The sequence below is a fragment of the Lampetra fluviatilis genome, chromosome 70 (genome assembly GCF_964198595.1).
Source record: "Lampetra fluviatilis chromosome 70, kcLamFluv1.1, whole genome shotgun sequence".
Lineage (NCBI taxonomy): Eukaryota > Metazoa > Chordata > Hyperoartia > Petromyzontiformes > Petromyzontidae > Lampetra > Lampetra fluviatilis.
This window is the reverse complement of record NC_136344.1, coordinates 4,345,342-4,367,766: the sequence shown is the minus strand read 5'-3', so window position 1 is coordinate 4,367,766 and position 22,425 is coordinate 4,345,342. Positions and strand designations below refer to the sequence as shown.

The following is a 22,425-nucleotide window of genomic DNA, read 5'->3' as shown; positions in this document are numbered from 1 at the left end:
GACGTGCCATTTTATGCGGCGAATGGGGGATCCCTGGGGATCATCGGCCAGATTCGGGCGACTATTTGCATTGGGGACATTAAATTAGCGGGCCCTATTTTTGTATCATCATCGCTGGCCGTTCCCTGTTTGCTAGGTACGGACTTTTTGTCAAAAATGCCCATCAAAATTCTTATTGATCAGGCCTGCATAGAGCTTCCGTCAGGTCGGCGGGTTGCCTTCTTGTCGAGCCCTATCAAAGTGCGCACGGTTTGTGCGACGGTGCAGGCGCTGGCGACTCACACTGTACGGGTACCCCCGGGATCGCAAATGTTAGTACCCCTTCGGTTCAGGAAGCCACTCGAGGTGGGTGCGGAGGCACAGGGGGTGCTGTTGGGGCCGTCAAACAGAGCCAGTAAGGGCCTCGACTTAGCGGTTGCTCAAACCGTGGTGAGAGGGGACAGTGAGCCGTTCGTAATGGTCCTGAATACGGGGTCGCGGCCGGCCGTAATTGCGCAGGGAACGGTGCTGGCTCACGCCGCGCCGCTGCCCGTTGAGGAACGGCTCGTGGCTCAAGCAGATTTTACTGTCGAGTCGCATCCTCAAAGTGATGAGGGGACTGACTGAATGGTTGGACTCGCTGTGTGCGGGTTCTGCTAACTTGTCCGGGGTGCAATTGGGAGCATTGAGGGGTTTGCTCATCGAGTTTGCTGACGTGTTCAGCAAACATAAGTACGATATCGGCTGCACTGACCTGTTGCGCCACCACATAGCTACAGGGGACGCGGCCCCTATTCGTCAGAATCCCTTCCGGCTCAGCCCGGCCGAGAAGGAACATGTGCAATCGGCGGTTAATGATATGTTGGCGGCCGATATCATTTCGCCCTCTTCTAGTCCGTGGGGTGCTCCTATCGTCCTAGTAAAGAAACAGGACGGGTCCTTGCGGTTTTGTGTCGATTTCCGCCGCTTAAACAAAATCTCGATGGCGGATGCGTATCCGCTCCCCAGGATGGATGAGTCGCTGGATGCCTTGGCGGGAGCGCAGTTTTTTTCCACACTCGATCTGCTTTCTGGATTTTGGCAATTGCCACTCGATAACGAGTCTAAACCTAAAACTGCTTTCCGGACACCTGGGGGCCTTTTTGAATTCAACCGTTTGCCCATGGGCTTACATTCCGCTCCCGCCACGTTCCAGAGACTCATGGAATTGGTTTTGTCGGGCCTCCAATGGGATACCTGTTTGATTTATCTTGACGATATTATCGTCTTTAGTCGGACTTTCGAGGAGCACCTCCAGCGACTGAGAGCGGTGTTCCTCAGGATGCGTTCCGCTAAGCTAAAATTTAAACCGGCTAATTGTTTTCTGCTTCGGGAATCGGTCAGGTATTTGGGCCATATCGTGAGTCGTTCAGGGATCTCGACGGACCCTGCTAAGACGCATTGCGTCAGCTCATGGCCAACGCCAACCTCGGTCACGGAGGTTCGTAGTTTCATTGGTTTTGCCTCCTATTACCGTCGTTTTGTCAAGCAATTTGCCACCATAGCCAAGCCCCTGCACGCTTTGACGGCTAAGGGTGTGAGGTTTCACTGGGGGGCAGAGGAGGAGGATGCGTTCTGCTCCCTCCGTGACGCTTTGGTGCAGGCTCCCCCCTTGTGTTACCCCGATTTCACACAACCGTTTTTGCTTGACACGGACGCCAGCAATACGGGTATCGGGGGGGTGCTCTCACAGTTGGTCGGGGGGGTTGAACGGGTGGTCGCCTACGGTAGTAGGGTTCTTTCCCCCGCAGAACAACGCTATTGCGTAACTCGTCGTGAATTGTTAGCCATTGTGGTTTTTATACAGCAATTCAGGCCGTATCTTTACGGCCGTCATTTTACGGTCCGGACGGACCATGCGGCTCTACAATACGCTATGCGCGTGGCACAGCCATCGGGCCAATTGTCCCGATGGTTGGAGGTCCTTCAAGACTACCAATTCACGACGATTTACCGCAAGGGGCTGCGGCACTCAAACGCGGACGCCTTGTCGCGGTTGCCGCCGTGCACGGACTGCACATGTTTGTTGGGATCAGCGTGGTGCAAACCCCCGGTCGCCGGCACCCCGGGAGTTGCGCTCGCCGCCACTGACACCCCGGGAGAGGACGCCCCCACGGGGAGGGATTCGCTGTTGTCGTTGCCCCTCATTGAGTGGGGCCGCCTCCAGATGTCCGACAGCTCCCTACTTACGCTGCGTCGGAAAGTTGGCGCTCCCGAAGAAGGGGAGGCGCGGGTCGGTTCCTGGGTGTGCAGACAGGGCCTTTTGATGAGGTGGGACAACATGTCCCGGCGTCACGTGCTCGTTGTGCCTGTTGCTATGCGGGGTAGGGTTGTTCTGGCAGCTCATGAACGGCTCATGCATCTGGGTTTTCACAAAACGCTCGCCCTAATCCAGCGAGACTATTATTGGCCGGGGATGGGTAACGACGTGGCGAATATTCTTAAGGGATGCGTAGGGTGCGCCAAGAGGAAACCGCCACCATTTGCAGCTAATCCACCGCTGCAATCCATTCAGGTTTCGCGTATAAACGAATTGGTAGCGTTGGACATCTTGGGGCCCTTTCCGGTTACACCAAGGGGAAATAGGTTCCTGCTGGTTGGCGTGGAATACTTCACCCGATGGCCTATGGCATGGCCGCTCGCCAACCAGTCGGCTGCGGCGGTGGCGGACGCCTTTGTCCAGGGTTATGTGTTGGACAAGGGCGCCCCCGAACGCTTGCTGACGGATCAAGGGAAGAATTTTTCGAGCGTTTTGTTGCGCGAGGTGTGCGACCTGTTGGGTACAAAGAAAGTGCGTACTTCCCCCTACCACCCGCAGACTGACGGGATGGTTGAGCGTCTGAACAGGACGATTACGTCTATGTTGTGCCAGCAGGTCTGCGACGATCAGGTTGATTGGGACTTACAGGTGCCGGGGGTACTCGCGGCCTATCGAATGGCCCCTCATGCAGCGACGGGGTTTTCCCCATTTTTTCTTATGTATGGGCGGGAGGCCGATCCGGCCATGGACGTCCAACTGGGGATTTCCCAGCCACGTGCAAAATCTAAATTGGCAGACCACATCAAATTTAATATCGCCAAATTGACTGAAGCGCGCGAGGCGGCAAGGTTGAATTCGCGGTCGCGGCAAATTGCAAACGAGAAATTGCATGAGCGGAGGGTGCATACGCATGATTGGAAACCAGGCGATAAGGCCTGGCTGCATTGTCCACATGCACCGTTGGCTACGTCCCCCAAGTTGTTGAGACCTTGGAGGGGACCGGTGGAAATTGTGCGGGTTGCACGGCCCCAGAGTATACAGATTAAATGGGGGAAACGCCGTTGGTATGTGCACCCCTCCCGACTGAAGCCCTATGCGGCACCGTGTGACCCCGTTCTGTGCCGTGATGACCGGGCGTGTGATGTGACCGTCGACTCGGGGAGGGAGGTGTCGCAGGCTGCTCCTCACGTGTCTCCACCTGACCCACCCCCAGGTGCCTCGGGCTTGACGGCTGCTGACCGTCGAGAGCCTGAACCCCGGGGCACGCACGAGTCCTCGATGCCTGGCCGATGTCTTCCTGAACCGCCGGCACCACCGGACGTTCAACCGCGTCTGGTGCCGTACGACGGACCGGCAAGGCGGACTCGGGCTAGGTCTCAACAATTTTCATGAGGACGGTTTTTTTGTGCTCTACACCGAGCTCGGCCGGTGTTCCCCTCTGCCGGGGTAATGTCCCGTTGTAGGGACGCTCGGAAGAAAAGGGGACACTGCACGAGTCGAAAGAAAAAAAAACATTTTTCCATTTATTTTTTTGTATACACATTGCTATTGTCACTCGCCGGTTTGTATATATTGTTCTATTGTCGCGGTGGCATTGGTTGAGGGTTGCGGATGGTGGTGTTCGCGTCGTGTTGTGTTGTTAGCTTAGTTGTTGTTCTTGTTGTTGTGTTGTGTTACGGGGCACACAGGGAGGGTTTGTATATTTTTGTAGCAGCCGGGGCGGCTGCGAGCTATGTGGTAGGGGGTGATGTAGTGGTGGTATTGACGTGCGCCGACTGTGACAGTGATGGATCACGGGGCGGCGCGGGGTGCGGGGTTGGGCACGCGTTGTGGGCGTGGTGTGGACGCGCGGGCCGGGAGTGACAGATGACGAGGCGGCGCGGAGTGAGTGGTGAGGCATGATGAGATGTGGGAAAAGAGGATCGTAGCCAGCACCCGGCGATTGGTCGAATAAGTGGGTGCTCGCAGCGACGTCCGCAGGTGGGGTATAAAGGGGGACGCGCGAGAGCACTCGGGGAGAGTTACCCAGTTGAAGACCCGAAGACGGAGCTGAAGACCTAGTGAAGCCGAGTAGCTCAGTGGCGTTAGTCGCCGAGTAGCTAAGTGGATGTTGGTCATCCGAGTAGCTCAGTGGCGTTAGTCGCCGAGTAGCTAAGTGGATGTTGGTCATCCGAGTAGCTCAGTGGGCGTTAGTCGCCAAGTAGCTAAGTGGGTGTTTGTCACCCGAGTACTAAGTGGATGTTGGTCATCCGAGTAGCTCAGTGGCGTTAGTCGTCAAGTAGCTAAGAGGATGTTGGTCATCCGAGTAGCTCAGTGGGCGTTAGTCGCCAAGTAGCTAAGTGGGTGTTTGTCACCCGAGTACTAAGTGGATGTTGGTCATCCGAGTAACTCAGTGGGCGTTAGTCGCCAAGTAGCTAAGTGGGTGTTTGCCACCCGAGTACTAAGTGGATGTTGGTCATCCGAGTAGCTCAGTGGGCGTTAGTCGCCAAGTAGCTAAGTGGGTGTTTGTCACCCGAGATACAAAGTAGGTGTTAGTCACCTGTAACCAAGTTTGATAAAATAAAGAGTGTGTTACCCGTGAAGTCGTCTCCCGTGGAGTTACTACATTACACTGGCATGACCAAGACATTGTACGGCAAACCCTTACCTTGTAACTCAGAAATAAAGGCAAATATCACAAGGTGCCTTAGAGTAGGTGCCTTGCAGTGACTAGAGTCGTATTCACCATGCAACTTTAATGATTCTGAAAGCGATGACCCGTGTATAATTCCTCATGCACTGTTACCGTAAACTCCTCTTCCTCTTCGCCCATTGTCCACTCACCGTGCCCCCACCACCCCATGCCAGGTTTGACCTTGCACTCATTGAGCTCAATGAATCTGTGCCGATCACCAACACGACCCAACCTGCGACCCTGCCCTACCCGGAACACATCCTGTCCAACAACCCCGAGTGTTATGCGACCGGCTGGGGAAGACTGTCAAGTAAGGACCAAACAAACAACGCATTATATTTGGTAACGTCTTTCTTTTCCAGGATCAACAAAGGTCCATCGTGCTTCTCCCTTTGTATAAATAATGCCAGCACAAAGCAATTGCGTACATAAATAAATGTCTATGCTTATGATATAACCCTATATTTTCCTGAATCTTCTGTCCTCAATTTACAAAGGAAACTGCAATATGATTTCATTACTATCCACATAACCAAATGGCTTAACACGTAGGCTTTCGCGACCAATATCCATTATTGAGATTAATAATAGCGTGAATGTCAAATGTACGGAAACAATATTTAGATGAGCAGACAATATGCCTCCCTACACGAAAAAATATGAGTTTTTTTATACATATCATCAGCCACACGTCCTTCTTGCAATGTATAATTTGAACAGCATTGGTTTAAGCAATTCTGACCGCTGATAAGACAATGAATGTCGACAATGTTGAGTTGTACGCCTTTTGGCGTCATCTGGTCCAACACCAATGGAGCCTAGGCTCTAAGAAAAGCTGTCTCGGGTGTGGACCAATCAACTTCAAGGACAGTGCATATCATTATCAGAGTTGTCTCTTTTTGTTTGCATTTTGACTGCTTGTGTTGTGGTTATTGCAAACATGATGCCTTGTATAAAGGTGTAAGTTTTTGTACCAGTTTAAAAGGTAAAAACCTACTACTATATTTTGCCACTGGTAAAGGAGGTCTCATAGTTTAAATGCTTACCCCGAGCTCTCAATACTCTGATAGTGCGCTGTTTTTGAGTTGTATGCCTTTTGACGTCATCTGGTCCAACACCAATGGAGACTAGGCTCTAAGAAAAGCTGTCTCGGGTGTGGACCAATCCACTTCAAAGACAGTGCATATCATTATCAAAGTTGTCTCTTTTTGTTTGCATTTTGACTGCTTGTGTTGTGGTTATTGCAAACATGATACCTTGTATAAAGGTGTCAGTTTTTGTACCAGCTTAAAGGGTAAAACCCTACTACTAGAGAACAACATTTTAAATTATGGAACCGCAAAGAGTGAAAGAAAGTGCGGTTGATGAATTTGGAAATGTATCATTTAATGTCGGTTGCCTTTAATAGAAGTATTAATGCCATTAGGTTATCCATAATAGAGGTTTTTGGGTTAGATCGCGTAAATATTTACTTCTATAAAAGGCAACCGACATTGAATGAATACATTTCCAAATTCACCAACCACACTTTCTTTCACTCTTTGCAGTTCCTCAATTTAAAATGTTGTTCTCTCTTATAAATTTCTCTTGTTCTTACTTTATTCCTACCTAAAATGTGGTTTCACATTCGTAAACACGCCAAAAAAACAAAGACTCTGAGAGTGCATAATTTCATCAGCATTAGTTCCACACAATCAAAACTCTGGAACATTGTCGACATTCAGTGTCTTATCAGCAGTCATGCTTGCTTAAACCAATGCTGGTCAAATTATACATTGCAAGAAGGACGTGTGTCTGATGAGATGTATAAAAAACACGAATACATTTTATCTGTGTGGAGGGAGGCATATTGTCTGCCGATCTAAAATATTGTTTAAGTACATTTGATATTCACGCTATTATTATGAGACGAGGATATCATGAAGGTGTTGTTTTAAGAAAGTCTGCAGTAGTTTCACAGTAGGGGCCACGGTGCTATGTGTAATCCCAATTGAGCAATTTTCAAATAGTTGTTTTTTTATTTCGACTTAAAACTTTCGTGACCGCAGGAATTCATGTTCTTTGGTTCTTTCGGTAAATTCACGTACTTAGAAAAATAATCATACAAATACAGTGAATAAAAATACCACGACGTTTCGATCGCAACACAAGCGGTCGTCATCAGGAAAAGGTGTTAGCCTCTAAACGCACACTCTTTATAAAGGTTTGGAGATGGCGGAGCCCAAGTGTATCAGCAGCACAAGCAATGCCAATGCGGCAGCACCAACATTGCCAATGCAGCAGCAATGCCAATGCAGCAGCAATGCCAATGCAGCAACAATGCCAATGCAGCAGCAATGCCAATGCAGGAGCAATGCATTGCTTGTGCTGCTGATACACTTGGGCTACGCCTATCTCCAAACCTTTATAAACAATGTGCCTTTAGAGGCTAACCCCTTTTCCTGATAACGATCGAAACGTCGTGGTATTTTTATTCACTTTATTTTTATTATTTTTTCTATCTACGTGACTTTACCGAAATAACCAAATACATTTTTTTTTTAATTTGGGACCACGACGCTGGCATACTGTTTTCAAATGATGTTATGGGATGGTTAATGTGCACGGTGACACAGACAGAACCTAGAATGGTATGGTAAATACACCTGCAGTTATAACCAAGGGGTCCTGATGATGTCGCACCACAAACCTCTTCAATAAGATGCTAGCATGCTACGGCTGGCCCATGTCACCGCCCCTACTTCTTTTCATGTATACACCACAACAACACTAATTATTATTTTGTATTTGTCACATTGATTGCATTTCATCAGCCAATGGCCCATCACCCTCCACTCTTCAACAAGTGAAGCTTCCCTTTATCAGCTACGCCAAATGCAGCAGCAGCGAGTATTGGGGAACCACAGTGAAGCCCAGCATGGTCTGTGCAGGCGACATCCTTCACTCTGTTTGCTACGTGAGTGTAATAGTTATACACACCCTTCATGCAAATACATTATTAACAAGAGGACGCTGGATTTGTGTCAGTCATCAGAGGCCATTGCAATTCCCATGCAGCAAAACACCTGCTGGTAGGATTTCGCATTCACCTGCACCAGGTTGGCTAAATTATATCTTAATTTCACATAGCCTCTACACAGTCTTCGTGCGAGGAAGCCATCCCTATCTGACACTATTCTTGCCACGTGTTTCCAGTGAATTGCAGCTCCCTGTTTGTGATCGTTTAAGAATCTCAAACTCCACATGTTTGCACTGTGAGATTCATGACTTGCAGGGCAACACACTTGAATGGTGATTACCGTACATAACCACACTATGTCACACAGTACAAAATAAACACAACACAGTATATCACCGTAGTTTGCATGACTATCTTTGACAACATTTACAGTGTTTACGGTAAAATGCATTCATAATGCATGACAACGCATTTGACATGTTTTGGTAATGTTAGGCGTTTTGGGGAATGAGACTCGCCCAACTCATTGGGGCTCTGGTGGCTCGGCACGAGGGCATCTAAGCCCGGCCTCTCTCCCTGGCTTCACGCTGTGCTCAGGCCCCTATTTTCGGAGCCCCGTGAGTGCTACTCACAAATGCTGTGCAGTTGCTTCCTATAATGCTGTACAGTTTCCTTGGCGCGTGGTGTAGCCTGCTAATCCCCATCTGTTCCATCCGGATGTGATGTATCGGATCGTGTTGCCACCTCGAACACGCTTTGTTTCTGTCGGTGTTCTTGTTTCCTCCCACATGGAAACACAAATGTAATTGGCATGTCTGCGGTTTCTTCTCGTGCCTCCACACCTTGCATATTGTCATGCGCTACACGATGCCAATCGTCATGAATGATGCTGTATAAAACGAAGTCATTGTTACTATTATTACAATTGTCCTTATATGCAGGGGGACTCGGGGGGCCCTCTGAACTGTAAGACGGACAGAGGGTGGGAGGTGCACGGCATCGCGAGCTTCGTGTCTTCTTTAGGCTGTAACGTTTACACAAAGCCGAGCGTCTTCACCCGCGTGTCCGACTACAATCCCTGGATCACCTCCATCACGGGGATGCAGTTCCCCACGACGGTGTGTAACTCATAACGAGCATGCGCGTCTCCGTACGAGTCTGTGCATCTCTTTTGTCTCACTCACCTACTCACTCACGCATACAGAAAATCACTCACACAGATAATTATCACTCACCCGCTGATTCATACGAAGAATGACTCACTCACTCAACTCAAGCCCCCACTCTCCATCTCCCGCCCTCCCCTCTGCATTCGTGGCGGCGATGTACGACGGAAAGCCTTCAGCCCCCACCCCAGCGCTCTCAACTCCTTCAGACGCGCATGCAAAATTGGACAAACAAAGACTGAGACATACGGTTGACACGCAGACATGGAGATACATGCAGAGACATCCACACACACGGAGACAAACAGAGAAACAGACAAAAGAGGCTCGGAGAGACACAAAGACACGGAGAAACATGGAGACATATACAAGATAAAGACACACACCGACGCAGATAGAGTCACACAAACATGAATACACACAAAGAGACGGAGATACACACAGCTATACCCAGAGAAGTGGAAGCACAGGCAGACACGCACAGAGGCACACACAGTCACAGAGACTCACACAGGCAGGAAATACCCGTCCAGAGCCCCCGTTTAGCCACTGTGGTGGTCACACACGCCATGAGGGGAGAGGCCAATTGGCATTGGTCCTCCCCACACAGCAATGTCCACGACAGTGTTGCCCGTCCGGCACCGCGAGGAGGTAGGGGGTTGTTTTGCCGGACTAGACTTACACACACATACATAGACTGACACACACATTGCCCTACACACACATGCACATATGGACTGTGACACACAGAAATGTACTTTAGATACACACACTTGGATTAGCACACACATATCGACTGACACACACGCATTAACTTACATACACACATCGAGTGACACACACATGTGTAAAGGGGAGCCGACACCAGATTGCAGGGGTCTCGTCCTTTATTCCTTTTCTTCCATCCACACCTGTCCCCAGCCGTCCCAATATCGTTCCCGCCAAAAGGCCCCCTCTTCCCGCCCGTTCTCTCCTTATATCTCCTCGATCACCCCTCCCACTAACCCACCTATTGGTGGGAATCCTTCCCCTGACACCCCTACATCACCCCCCCCCCCCCCCCCCGGAGAAAAAATAACCGTCCTCGGTTCTGCCTCCCCCATGGACCATTTAAGTCTCCCCATGCCTCCCACCACTGACAGTGACGACAGCCCTTACCCCCCCCCCACAACCATATAATGCAATATAACACAACAAAATCAATTGCGCGGCCTGCCCAGGTCTCCAGCCAGCATCCCATAACAGCCCGGACATCCACAGGCCTTAGATGACCGTGGCGGCCCCCTCCTTCGAAGGCCCTCTCGTCGCGGTCCCTGGTTCGGTGGTGCCGGTGTAGCCTTGCCTGGCGCCGCTGTCTCTCCGGCACCCGCTCGTGCCGCCGTTCCGTCAGGCCTCACATGGGGTGCTGTAGGTGACAAGGGAACACAGGGCACCGAACCCCCTGCCGGTCGGCGCGTGGTGGTCGGCGACCTTGGCCTGGGTAGGGATGATGATGTTGGCAGTAATGTTGGTGGTGATGTTGGTGAAGATGACGGTGGAGAGATGTATGGCTTAAGGCGGGTGGGGTGTACAAACCATCTTCGCTTACCCAGTTGGACCTGGACGCACTGCGGTCGGAGTGCTTTAATGACCTCGACCGGCCCTTTCCAGGGTCGGTGCAGCTTTGGTGAGAGGCCAACCGGCACCTGAGGACAGTGTAGCCATGCCTGGTCCCCGACTTTAAAGGGCTTGGCTGTCACTGTCCTCTCCCGTATCCATACATTACTCTCTTGGCTCGTGGCCGATGCGGCCTCGGCTGCTTGGCGGGCCTCTCTCAAATAAATGAGGGAGGTCTTTAGTGCCTTCGGCCATGCGTCGGCTCTTGCGGGAATGTCCGTCAGCTGCACCTCAATAGGCGGAACGGGATCCCGTCCGTACATCAGAAAAAACGGCGAGAACCCCGTCGCTGCGTGTGGGGCCACCCTGTACGCCGCTAAGACCGATGGAATGTGGAGGTCCCAGTCGGAATGGTTTTCGTCCACCACTTGGGACAGCATGGCCGCTATGGTCCGGTTAAGCCGCTCTACCATCCCATCGGTCTGGGGATGATACGGATATGTTCAGACCTTTTTAGTGCCCAGAATAGAGCAGACGTCCTGCAATAGCTGTGAGGAGAAATTCCTGCCATGATCCGTGAGCAACCGCTCCGGTGCCCCCTTATCAAGGACATAGCCTCCCACGAAGGCATCGGCGATGGTCTGTGCCGTTTGGTCCGGGAGGGCCCACGCCATCGGCCACCTCATGCAGTACTCGACTCCGACCAACAGGTATTTATTTCCCCGTGGCGTGACCGACAGTGGTCCCAGGATGTCCAACGCAACCAATTCGTTGACCCTGGTCACCGTGATGGGCTGTAGGGGCGCCCGGCTTACCCGGGATGGCGGCTTTCGCCGCGCACATTCGACGCAGGTAGCGACCCATCGATGCACGTCAGCGGTCATACCTGGCCAAAAGTACTGACCCTGTAATGTGTACAGTGTCTTCCACCCCGCCAGGTGCAGCAGCTGGCGGCCGTGTACGTCCATAACCAATTGTTGACGCAGCAAATCCGGAACTATCAGGCATCGCCGGCGCCCTGTCAGGTCCCATCGCATGAGGAGGTCCTCCCATACGATGTACTCCTCCCCCCCTGCCTCTGCTGAGGCGCGTAGCGTTCGCAGTGGGGCTTCCTCCAGCTGTAGCCGTCTCCAATTGTCCAAGGTCAGCCCCAGGTCGTGGTCGGTCAGCTGGACCTCACCCTGTGCGCCCTCCGCCGTGCGTACGGGAGCGATGACCGTCCCCTCCGGCCTCGCCTCCTTGCAGCGTGCCCCGCCTGTGGTGCATGCACAAGGGCCCTGGGGCGCCAGTCGGGACAATGCGTCTGCGTTGGCATGTCTGGTCCCTTTGCGATGCACTACTTGGTACCTGTACTGTTGCAGGCGCTCTATCCATCTGGCCAGCTGGCCCGAAGGCTGGTCGATGCAGAGCGAATACTGCAAGGCCGCGTGGTCAGTGCGGACCGTAAATTTGCGACCATAAAGGTAGGGTCTGAATTGCTGCACGAAGTGAACGACTGCCAGGAGTTCCCTACGTGTGACGCAGTAGCGCTGCTCCGCTGATGAAACCACGCGACTACCATAGGCGATAACCACCTCCCGACCCTGCTGGACTTGCGACAAAACACTGCCGATGCCCACATCGCTGGCGTCCGTGTCCAGGATAAAGGGGAGGCCAAAATCCGGAAAGGCCAATGGTGGTGCATCTGTCAGACATGAGCGCAGCTGCTGGAATGCCTCTTCCTCCAGAGGGCCCCAATAAAACCTCTGTTTCTTCGCCGTCAACACGTGCAAGGGCTTGGCAATGGTTGCGAAGTTGGGCACAAACCGGCGGTAGTAAGAAACGAAACCCACAAACTGGCGTACCTCTGGAACCGTTGTGGGAAAGCCCAGGCCCTCACGCAGGCCGTCTTTTCCGGGTCTGTAGCCACTCCAGACTCACTGACGACGTGGCCCAAGTAGCGTACCGACGACTGCATAAGGTGGCACTTCGATGGCTTGAGCTTCAAGTTCGCGTTCCGGAACCACAGGAATACCTGACGTAATCGGTCAATGTGTTCCTCGAATGATCGGCTGAAAACAATGACGTCATCCAGGTAGATGAGGCACGTTTCCCATTGGAGGCCTGCTAAGGCCAACTCCATTATGCGTTGGAACGTCGCCGGCGCAGTCTGGAGGCCCATAGGCAGGCAGTTGAACTCGAACAGGCCCTGTGGTGTCCGGAACGCTGTTTTAGGCCGGGAGTCTGCGTCTAGTAGGACCTGCCAGAACCCGGACAATAAATCCAGTGTACTGAAAAATGTTGCTCCCGCCAGTGCATCCAATGAGTCGTCGATACCTGGTAGGGGACATGCGTCGGCCAGCGTGACGGCATTGAGGCGTCGGAAGTCCACACAGAATCTCAGTGACCCATCTGACTTCTTGACTAGGACCACCGGTGCCCCCCAGGGACTCGAGGATGGAGAAATTATGTCGGCCCGCAGCATCTCCTGCACCGCTTGTTGAATGTGCCCTTTTTCCATTGGGCTCATTCTATATGTGTTTTGGCGCAGGTGTGCAGCATCTCCCGTGTTGATGTGGTGCTGCGACAGATTTGTGCGCCCTAGGTCGAACGGTCCCCGGCTGAACACGTCCGAGAACTCCTGCAATAACGAGTGCAGCTGCTGTTTCTGGTCGGGCGGCAATCCCGGCTCAGGCCCCGCCAGCTGGTCCATCCACGATTCGGCCCCTCTGACCTCGGACTGGCTGATGCTGCCTACAAGCTCGGGCTCTGTCCCTGGGGCTCCTAGTGACAAGGGACTAGTGTGGGCCAGAACTGTTCTCTCCTGCACCGTCGCTGTTCTATCGGAGGTGTTCAGCACCTGAATGAACAGATGCTGGTTCCTCTGTACAATAGTTTCGGCTCCCACCAGCGCATGGCGATCCATGGCAGCTGACGCCGGGGACACCAGGATGGGTGAGTCTGGTCGGGCTGTCACGAGGGGGGACCGATATTGCAGCGGAAATAGCATCTGGGCTGCCGGGGGAATGGAGACAGACTTACTGACCAGAGCCTGCACGTAGGGTACACCCCGGCTGGCCCCCTCCGCCTTTAGGAAATGGAGATGCGTTCCCTGGACTTCCACCCGCCCATTGGCCAGATCGATTTTCATTGGCATCCGCCTCAGAAAGTCCGTCCCCAACAGGCAGGGTACGGGCAACGTTGCGGAGACAAAGATGGGTCCTGCTACCGAAAGCTGCCCAATCTGTATCGGGGCTTCAACCTGGCCCAGGAAGCCCATGCTGCCTCCATTTGCTGCAATGAACGTTGTCTTGACGGGGACTAAAGGTCGGATTTTATCCGGCAGCATCTCGTGCATGGTGCTCGAAATGATCGTGGCTGATGCCCCCGTATCCACCAAGATACGTGCCGACACTCCCGCGATTTCACCGACCAGGACCGAGGTTCCTGACGTGGCCGCTACCACCCGCCTTGTCAGCTTCCTCCATTGTGTGGCTGAGTCCGGCCACTGATCAGGCGGCGTCTCGTTATCCTGTGGTGCATGGTGAAATGATGGGGGATAGATGTGAATGGACCGAAGATGGGGTTGCTCCCTTTGGAGTGCGTCGCAGCAGGGTGAACGCGCCCTTGTTACATAGTGTGGGTTTACCCCTGGGTTGCGGGCTGGGCTCTCTATGTGGTGCAAATTGCCCCCCCTTGATGACGTAGGATGGGCCCCCCTTGTGGTGTGGGGGGGCCCCCCCCATTGTAGGGGGCGGTGGGGACTGGGGGGTGGGCCTTCCCATGAGCCCCTCCCTTCTCCCCTCCCTTTCCTTTGTCACGGGGGCGTGGTCCCCCTGGTTCTGTCTCGCTCTGCCGCAAAGCGGTGGTGAGGCGGGCCGTGGAACTGCTCCAGGGCGCAATGTCAATTTTGTGGGCTGCCTCCGCCCCAGGGCCGTTGCCCCTGGCAACTTGCCGGCGTCGCAGGTAACTGGTGACGTCACGCCCGCCGGCGACGTCACGCCCACCCGCGAAACCACGCCCGCCCGCGACATCACACCCGCCCGCGACGCCACGCCCGGCCGCGACGTCACTGCCGGCCGCGACGTCACCTCCGCCCGCAACGTCACCTCCGCCCGCGACGTCACCCCCGCCCGCGACGTCACTTCCGCCCGCGACGTCCCTCCCGGCCTCGGCGCGATTCCCGGCACGGTCCCCGGCCTCGGCGCGATCCCCGGTGCGGTCCCCGGCCTCGGCGCGATTCCCGGCGCGGTCCACGGCCCCGGCGCAATTCCCGGCGCAATCCACGACACCACTTTCGGCCGCGACGTCACTTCCGGATGCAACGTCACGTCCGTTCGCGACACCACTCCGGGTCGCGACGCCACTTCTGGTCGCGACGCATTCACCGGCCCCGGCGCTATCCCCGGCGCGATCCCCTTCCCCCGACCCGGACAATGGGGACCGGGGAATGACACCGATGGCGCCCACCCCGAGGAGACTCCCGGTAAGTTTGCGGCGTCGGAATTGTAATTGCTCGGCCCGACCGAGAGGCCGGGCGGGACGGCGTCACTCGCCTGGATCCTGTCGGCGTTCGGCCCCGGCGGGTTCCAGGTGACGTTGGCGGCTTCCGGCTCCGTGCGGCACCCCCTCGCCACATGCCCCTCTCGACCACAACGGTGGCAGACCCACGGGGCGTTCCGTTGGGGGGGCTTGGCGCGATGTTGTAGAGGCGGCTGCCAGCGACGCGGCAGCTGGTCGCGCCCCTGGTCCCTCTGCTCCGCCAGTCCCCGGATCGCCACGTACACCTCCCGCAGCGATGGCTCCGTCTCAGACGTCGGGGGTCCGTTCCCAGCTGCCCCACAGGCAGCCTGTGGCGATGGTGCAGGTTCGGCGGTTGGTGTCGCTGGACCCAGTAGCGCCGTGGAAACGGCTCGGCTGTTCCCCCCCGCCGCGCCAGCCACCGGGCCCACGGGTGGCGCCCGGCCCATGACCTGCTCATGGGCTTGGATGGTCCGGGCAGCCCACAGCGAGGTGCGTTCCCCCGGCGTCACCACGGGCATTACAACGCCAGCGCAGCAAGCGTAGGCGATGAGGTGCTCGACCACGAGGTCCTCGAGCGCTTCTTCAGCCAGGCGAGGGAAAGCTCTCCTCGCCAACACGAGCAGCGCACCCCTGTAGGCTAAAGGGGATTCTTTAGCCCCTCGCTGGCGATCCTGGAACCGTTTAAAGGCTCCTTCCGCCGGGCAATAGATCTCTCCCAAAGCCTCGTAGGCCGCCTGTAGCGTGGACTTGCTGTGCGAGGGAAGGGAGGTGTAAGAGGAGAGTGCTTCCTTGCCCAGAACGGATGGCAGCGCTCGTTGTGCCTCTTCGTCTGTCCACTCGAGAGCGTGGAAGGCAGCCTCGAATCGGCGGACAAACCCCTCCCAATCTTCTTGCTCAGCCATGAACTTGTCGACGGGCCCCAGCCGACGCGGCCGTCCGGCCACCTGCTCTCCATGTTGGGTGTTTAGCCCTGGGGGTTTTGGCGGGAGCAGCGGCGGCTGTCGTGACGATGTTGGTTGCGGCTCCTGCCCGGCCGGCTGGTCGGCCTCCGGGTCCCGTGGCCTCTCCTCCCATAGTACGCGTGGGGGTGGGGGTCCCGGTGCTGGCGGGCCCCCCATAGGGAGCCTCTGCAGTAGCTCCTGGAGTGCCCCTCCACGCGGGCCATGCGGTCCTCCATGGGGTCCTCCAGGCGATCCGGGCCCCCTGCTGCTGCTTCTGATAGCAGGCCCCCTTGTTGCCCGGGATGGGAAGGATCCCCGGCCCCTGCTTCCTCTTCCCTTGGCTCTTTTCCGCGGGGATTCTTCTTTGTAGCCATTGTAATCCCACCGCTGCCACCAGATGTAAAGGGGAGCCGACACCAGATTGCAGGGGTCTCGTCCTTTATTCCTTTTCTTCCATCCACACCTGTCCCCAGCCATCCCAATATCGTTCCCGCCAAAAGGCCTCCTCTTCCCGCCCGTTCTCTCCTTATATCTCCTCGATCACCCCTCCCACTAACCCACCAATTGGTGGGAATCCTTCCCCTGACACCGCTACACATGTATGGACTTACACACACATGTGGACTAACACACAGACATATGGACTGACACACACATACACATCGACGTACGCACACACATCGACTGACACACATAGACACACAAACGCACATTGACTTACACAGTCAGATGGAGCCATGCACACACATCGACTAACACACACACATGAACTCTCACACACACAGCGACTGATACGCACACAAATAGACTGACACATACACAAACACTTTGACGTACACACGCACATCGAGCGTTGTCCGGTCGAAAAGGCAGACACACACATGGACTTAAACACACGTATGGACCTACACGCACACACATATGGACTCAAACACACACACATCGACTCACACACACATCGACGTGCACAGCAATCCCCGATGATGGACCAGCTATCAGTATGGCAGTACTACGTATGAGTAAATAGCGTGACGTGAGCAATCGAAACAATTGAAATGCATTGAAGAAATAAGCAGAAATAAGCGTAAATTAAAGAGCAGCAGTACGCAAAGGTAAGTTGAGAAGCAGGCTACAGTCTAGAGTATAGACTGCCAGTACCCCGACTCAATGACATAAGCATTGATACAGTCGACATAAAAAGCTGGCAATACGGGCAGCAGCTGATAAAGCAGAATACAGTCGACGTGAAAGGCTGGCAGTACACTGAGTGAGGTAAAGAAGCAGGCAACAGATTATAGACTGGCCTATACTCATAATGGTCAAAAGGAAAATGAGCAGAGTAGATAATAGAGTGGCAGTGCACTGATGTTAATTAATCAGCAGGCAGCAGGCCACATCACAGACTGGCAGTAGACCGTCGCAGCGTCATAAAAGCACAGCAAAAAAAGCGAATACTTAGCAACCTAATAATGTAAAATTAGTTTTGTGCACACAAACATAATTATTATAACATCTGTGAACTTGTTTCATAATGGTAAACAATGAACCTGAGTTGTTATCTGCACACAAACATAATTCTTGTAATATCTGGCAAGGTATTTGTTTAATAATAATAATAAGCAATGAACGTGATTAATTATCTGCACAACAATAGTAAACAATTGACTTGAGTTGTTAGCGTAAGAAGCAAGGAACTTTGTACTTACCATTGCCATGTTGAGGCATTGTGCCATGCGTAGCCCCGTCCTGGCCTACATTGGCGAGGCGGCGGAGTTGGCACGTTGCCAGGCTAGGGGCTGGGCCTCTACCCCCCCCCAGCATCCCCCGGGCGTGCAAGAATAATGCTACGTAAGCACTAAAAAAATATGATCTACGGAGTCTGTAGTATAAACTGGACGCATCGTGTGGGGGGGGGGGGGGGGCAAGAGGACATCACACTGTGAAGAAATATCCGCAGCGTCATGTGTGTATGTATTGGCTGTTAAACACGTAAAAGGAAATGTCCCCCGTGAGCTGGAGCGAACGCGCATCACTTGGCAGGGTCCGCCCCCCCCAACGCAATTGTCGTTAGTTGGTATGGTCGATGGCGCGCAATAAGTAAATAATTAATTATAGAAACGGCACAAAAGTGTTAATGAAACTACTTTAAAGTTTACGGACGGGAAAACGGAATAGCCTATTCCCACCGCTGGGCTTGGGGCGTGCCGCCTGGCAAAAAAATTTCTACGTGAAGGCCACCGTCTGAGAGCCAAATCCCCCGCAAGCGCGAGCGCGCGGATACTTTTATATATAAGAAAAAAAAAGAAGAAAAGATATGATAAATAAACACACACATACTTTGTTATTTAAGAAGCACCCGAACGCAAACTCACAAAACGTATGCACGATGGTCATGTTCTTTAAGTTGCAGATGATATTGATAATAAATGTATTATTAATCTTGCGGATGATGATATTATTCATGTTGGTGATGATGATTTTCATGATGATGATAATGTTCTTTTTTGCTGATAAGAATGATGTTGATCTTAATATCAATCTTGCTTATGATGTTAATGATGATATTAATAATTCTGCTTATGATGTACAGATATCACCAACAACGACCAGTACATCGTCCCCGACGACCAGTGCATCGTCCCCGACAACCAGTACATCGTCCCCGACGACCAGTACATCGTCCCCGACGACCAGTACATCGTCCCCGACGACCAGTAAATCGTCCCCGACGACCAGTACATCGTCCCCGACGACCAGTACATCGTCCCCGACGACCAGTACATCGTCCCCGACGACCAGTACATCGTCCCCGACGACCAGTAAATCGTCCCCGACGACCAGTACATCGTCCCCGACGACCAGTACATCGTCCCCGACGACCAGTACATCGTCCCCGACGACCAGTAAATCGTCCCCGACGACCAGTACATCGTCCCCGACGACCAGTAAATCGTCCCCGACGACCAGTACATCGTCCCCGACGACCAGTACATCGTCCCCGACGACCAGTACATCGTCCCCGACGACCAGTACATCGTCCCCGACGACCAGTACATCGTCCCCGACGACCAGTAAATCGTCCCCGACGACCAGTACATCGTCCCCGACGACCAGTACATCGTCGCCGACGACCAGTACATCGTCCCCGACGACCAGTAAATCGTCCCCGACGACCAGTACATCGTCCCCGACGACCAGTACATCGTCCCCGACGACCAGTACATCGTCCCCGACGACCAGTACATCGTCCCCGACGACCAGGAATTGGTCCCCAACGACCAAGAATTCGTCCTCCCCTCCTTGCAGTGTGTTGATGTGGGAGTTCACCGCATCAATCCTCATCAGTATCGCACTGATGTTCTGTGAGTGTTAAACAAAGCCACACGCATCACTACAGCCATCGTAGTAATGATGAAGGTTCAATTTCGATTTAAAGCTTTCGTGACTGCAGGGATTCATCTTCTTGGTTCTTTCGGTAAAGTCACGCATTGTGGCCGAAACGTCGTGATAATTATTTTATTATGTTTTATTTTTATTATTTTATTACTTCCCTTCTACGTGACTTTACCGAAAGAACCAAGAAGATGAAGGTTCAAGTGTCAAATTTAATGTGTGACCAGGCCAGAGCTCAAGGTGAGAAACCAGTTGAGAGATCAGAATATAGTCGAATTTGCAAAAGTGACCTGGGGCATTCGTCTGTTGCCAGTAGGGGGCGATGATTGCTGCTGTGTGGTCAACGTATGGCACCCCAAGTGCGTGGTTAAAAACAAAACAATGGGATCGCTCCACAAACCTGGCTGTCGCCTGATTATGCTAGTTGTAATTACTGGCGAAGCGTCATACTCGAATTGTAAACATTCCTTGAGTCTTTCGGTAAAGTCACGTGACTTTACCGAAAGACCCAAAGAATATGAATTCATGCAGTCACGAAAGCTTTAAGTCACGAATTGTAAATGTTGTGGATTTACTCTCCAACACACCATTATGCTATACTCATAACGAATTGACACGTTCTATTAACGTGACAAACCTTACTAATTGGCTGTGACAGGTGGTGGCAAGTTTAACAACGCATTTATATTTACGCGATCTAACCCAAAACCTCTAATATGGTTTCGCCTATAGCACCCCCAGTGGCAGCTGTCCTCGTGTATTTGTCTGCTGCCAGAAAGGGGAAATGATCGATGCTGTTGTAATCGCAATGGAGTAAATTACGACCATATAATGGAGACACTCTATGAGGATTATAATTGTGTCACTGTGGGAGTATATGAGTCCCTGTGTGAGTCCGTATGTATTTGTGGGAGTGTGTGTGTTTATGTATGGGAATTTGTGTCTTTGTCAGTCCTTGTGTCTTGTTGTGAGTTTGTGCATCTCTGTGAATCTGCATGTCTCTATGTGAGTTTCCATCTCTCCCTGTGAGTGCATGTGTCCGTGAGTCTGTGTGTTTTTGTGCGAGGCTGTGGCTCTCCATTAGCCTTGTGTAACTATGTTGTGTCTATGTTTTGCAGGCTTATGAAGTGATGCTGATTATGTTTGCAATGTACTCAAGAATTAAACACAGCAAACGCAGTCATCTCATAAACACATGTACCAGATTATAAGATATACCTACTAAACACATGTGTTTTGGGAAATTGAGTAGAATTTATTCAAATGAGCTAGGAATTGGGGAGTTAAAACGTGGGACAATTATCATTATTCATACATTAACATAAGTAACATATATACACGATTATATGAACATACTTACATATAAACACTAATTTACATGAAACTGATTATTACAATAACATCGAACCAATTATTGGCCGAGCTCTATGAGCAAATAAACTCTCTCCACCACAAATTACACATCAGTTTCCACATTTAGTGACACATCAGCAGCAATGTCAAGCTTTTGTTTGAACCATTAGTTTAGTACGAGAAATACTCTGGACCGGTTTCGACATTCAGAGTCTCATCAGCATATTAATTCTCCACAATCTTGATTTTAAGCTTTCGTGACTGCAGGAATCCATACTCTTTGGTTATTTCGGTAAAGTCACGTAGGTATAAAAATAAAATAAATCACGACGTTTCAGGCGCAACACAAGCGTCTGTCATCAGGTGGGAAATCATGACCTGCTGCTGATGCAGACTGTTTTAAAACACTGTTTTAAAACAGTCTGCATCAAGTGTTTTAAAATAGTCTGCATCAGCAGCAGGCCATGCTTTCCCACCTGATGACGGACGCTTGTGTTGCGCCCGAAACATCGTGATTTATTTTATTTTTATACCTACGTAACTTTACCGAAAGAACCAAAGAGTATTCTCCACAATGACGGTACATATTACGTTGTGTTGTGTATTGAGGGAATTATCTATTTGCCGAGTTTTGTGATTGCCTTTATAACATTTGCTTGATTTCAGTGATGCTATGTAAATGTATTTGTAATAAAAGATTTATAGATTTAATGAGAGTGATGATGATTGTGATGGAGTTCATCGGATGTGCTCGCATCACGTGGACATGATACAAATACATAAATAATCAGACAATTTGCCTCATTCACATCAAATCTGTCCCTCCATGTAAAATATAAAAGTTATGTTTACACATCCCATCAGCCACATGGTCTTCCATCTTTGAGTGCATCTTATCAGCACCATTGGTTTAACACATGTGTAGTGAGCGATTTCTGAGACACGACGTGTAGAGAGCTCCTTATTTATTTCTCACACTTACAGGCACAATCACTGAGCGACATACGGGGCTATGCATAGCTGACCCATCAACACAGCCCCATCGTCGGCATCTAACTATATAGCTGGCTGACGAATATAGCGACGACGACGATGGGAGCCGAACAGCGGATCGGACATGCGGCCGGATGATGAAGAAGAGATGACGGCGAAGACAGCGACGGCAGCCAGGACCCGGACCCCACGACAGCCCCGAACCTTCGGTCACGTCCCCCCTATATACTCCTCGGCGTGGCCAGGCCCCGCCTCTGGCCACGCCCCCTTCAAGAACCCTCTTGCAGGTTCCCGAAGCTTCCCGACTGACCTCACCTTTAACTTTGCCCAGTTACGCCCCCTTATAGTTGGATATTATATAACACACCCATACCCGTGATTATCCCTCCAGGTTAACAGATGGTTCCCTATCATTACATCACCCCCCTCCCCCCCATGTTTAAAAGATAGCCGTCCGGGCTAATACTAACAAAATCAAAACACGTTGGACAGAAGAGTTCCACAATAAACAGTAAAAAAAAAAGACAATGACAATGTTTTTGTTAGGGCGGCACAATCCGCAATCGAAA

General features: G+C 52.1%; 1 protein-coding gene across 1 annotated transcript in view; it reads left to right on the top strand.

Moving 5' to 3' along the window:
• LOC144952854 (elastase-1-like) overlaps positions 1 to 20,298 on the top strand; it is a 55,966-nt gene extending 35,668 nt beyond the window's left edge. The window contains exons 5-10 of the mRNA XM_078883325.1: positions 5,126 to 5,262; positions 7,766 to 7,908; positions 8,853 to 9,029; positions 18,708 to 18,838; positions 19,316 to 19,479; positions 20,243 to 20,298. Coding sequence (XP_078739451.1) covers positions 5,126 to 5,262; positions 7,766 to 7,908; positions 8,853 to 9,029; positions 18,708 to 18,838; positions 19,316 to 19,479; positions 20,243 to 20,298 — 808 coding nt within the window. The remainder of the gene's footprint in view (positions 1 to 5,125; positions 5,263 to 7,765; positions 7,909 to 8,852; positions 9,030 to 18,707; positions 18,839 to 19,315; positions 19,480 to 20,242) is intronic.
• The last annotated feature ends 2,127 nt before the right edge of the window (positions 20,299 to 22,425 follow it).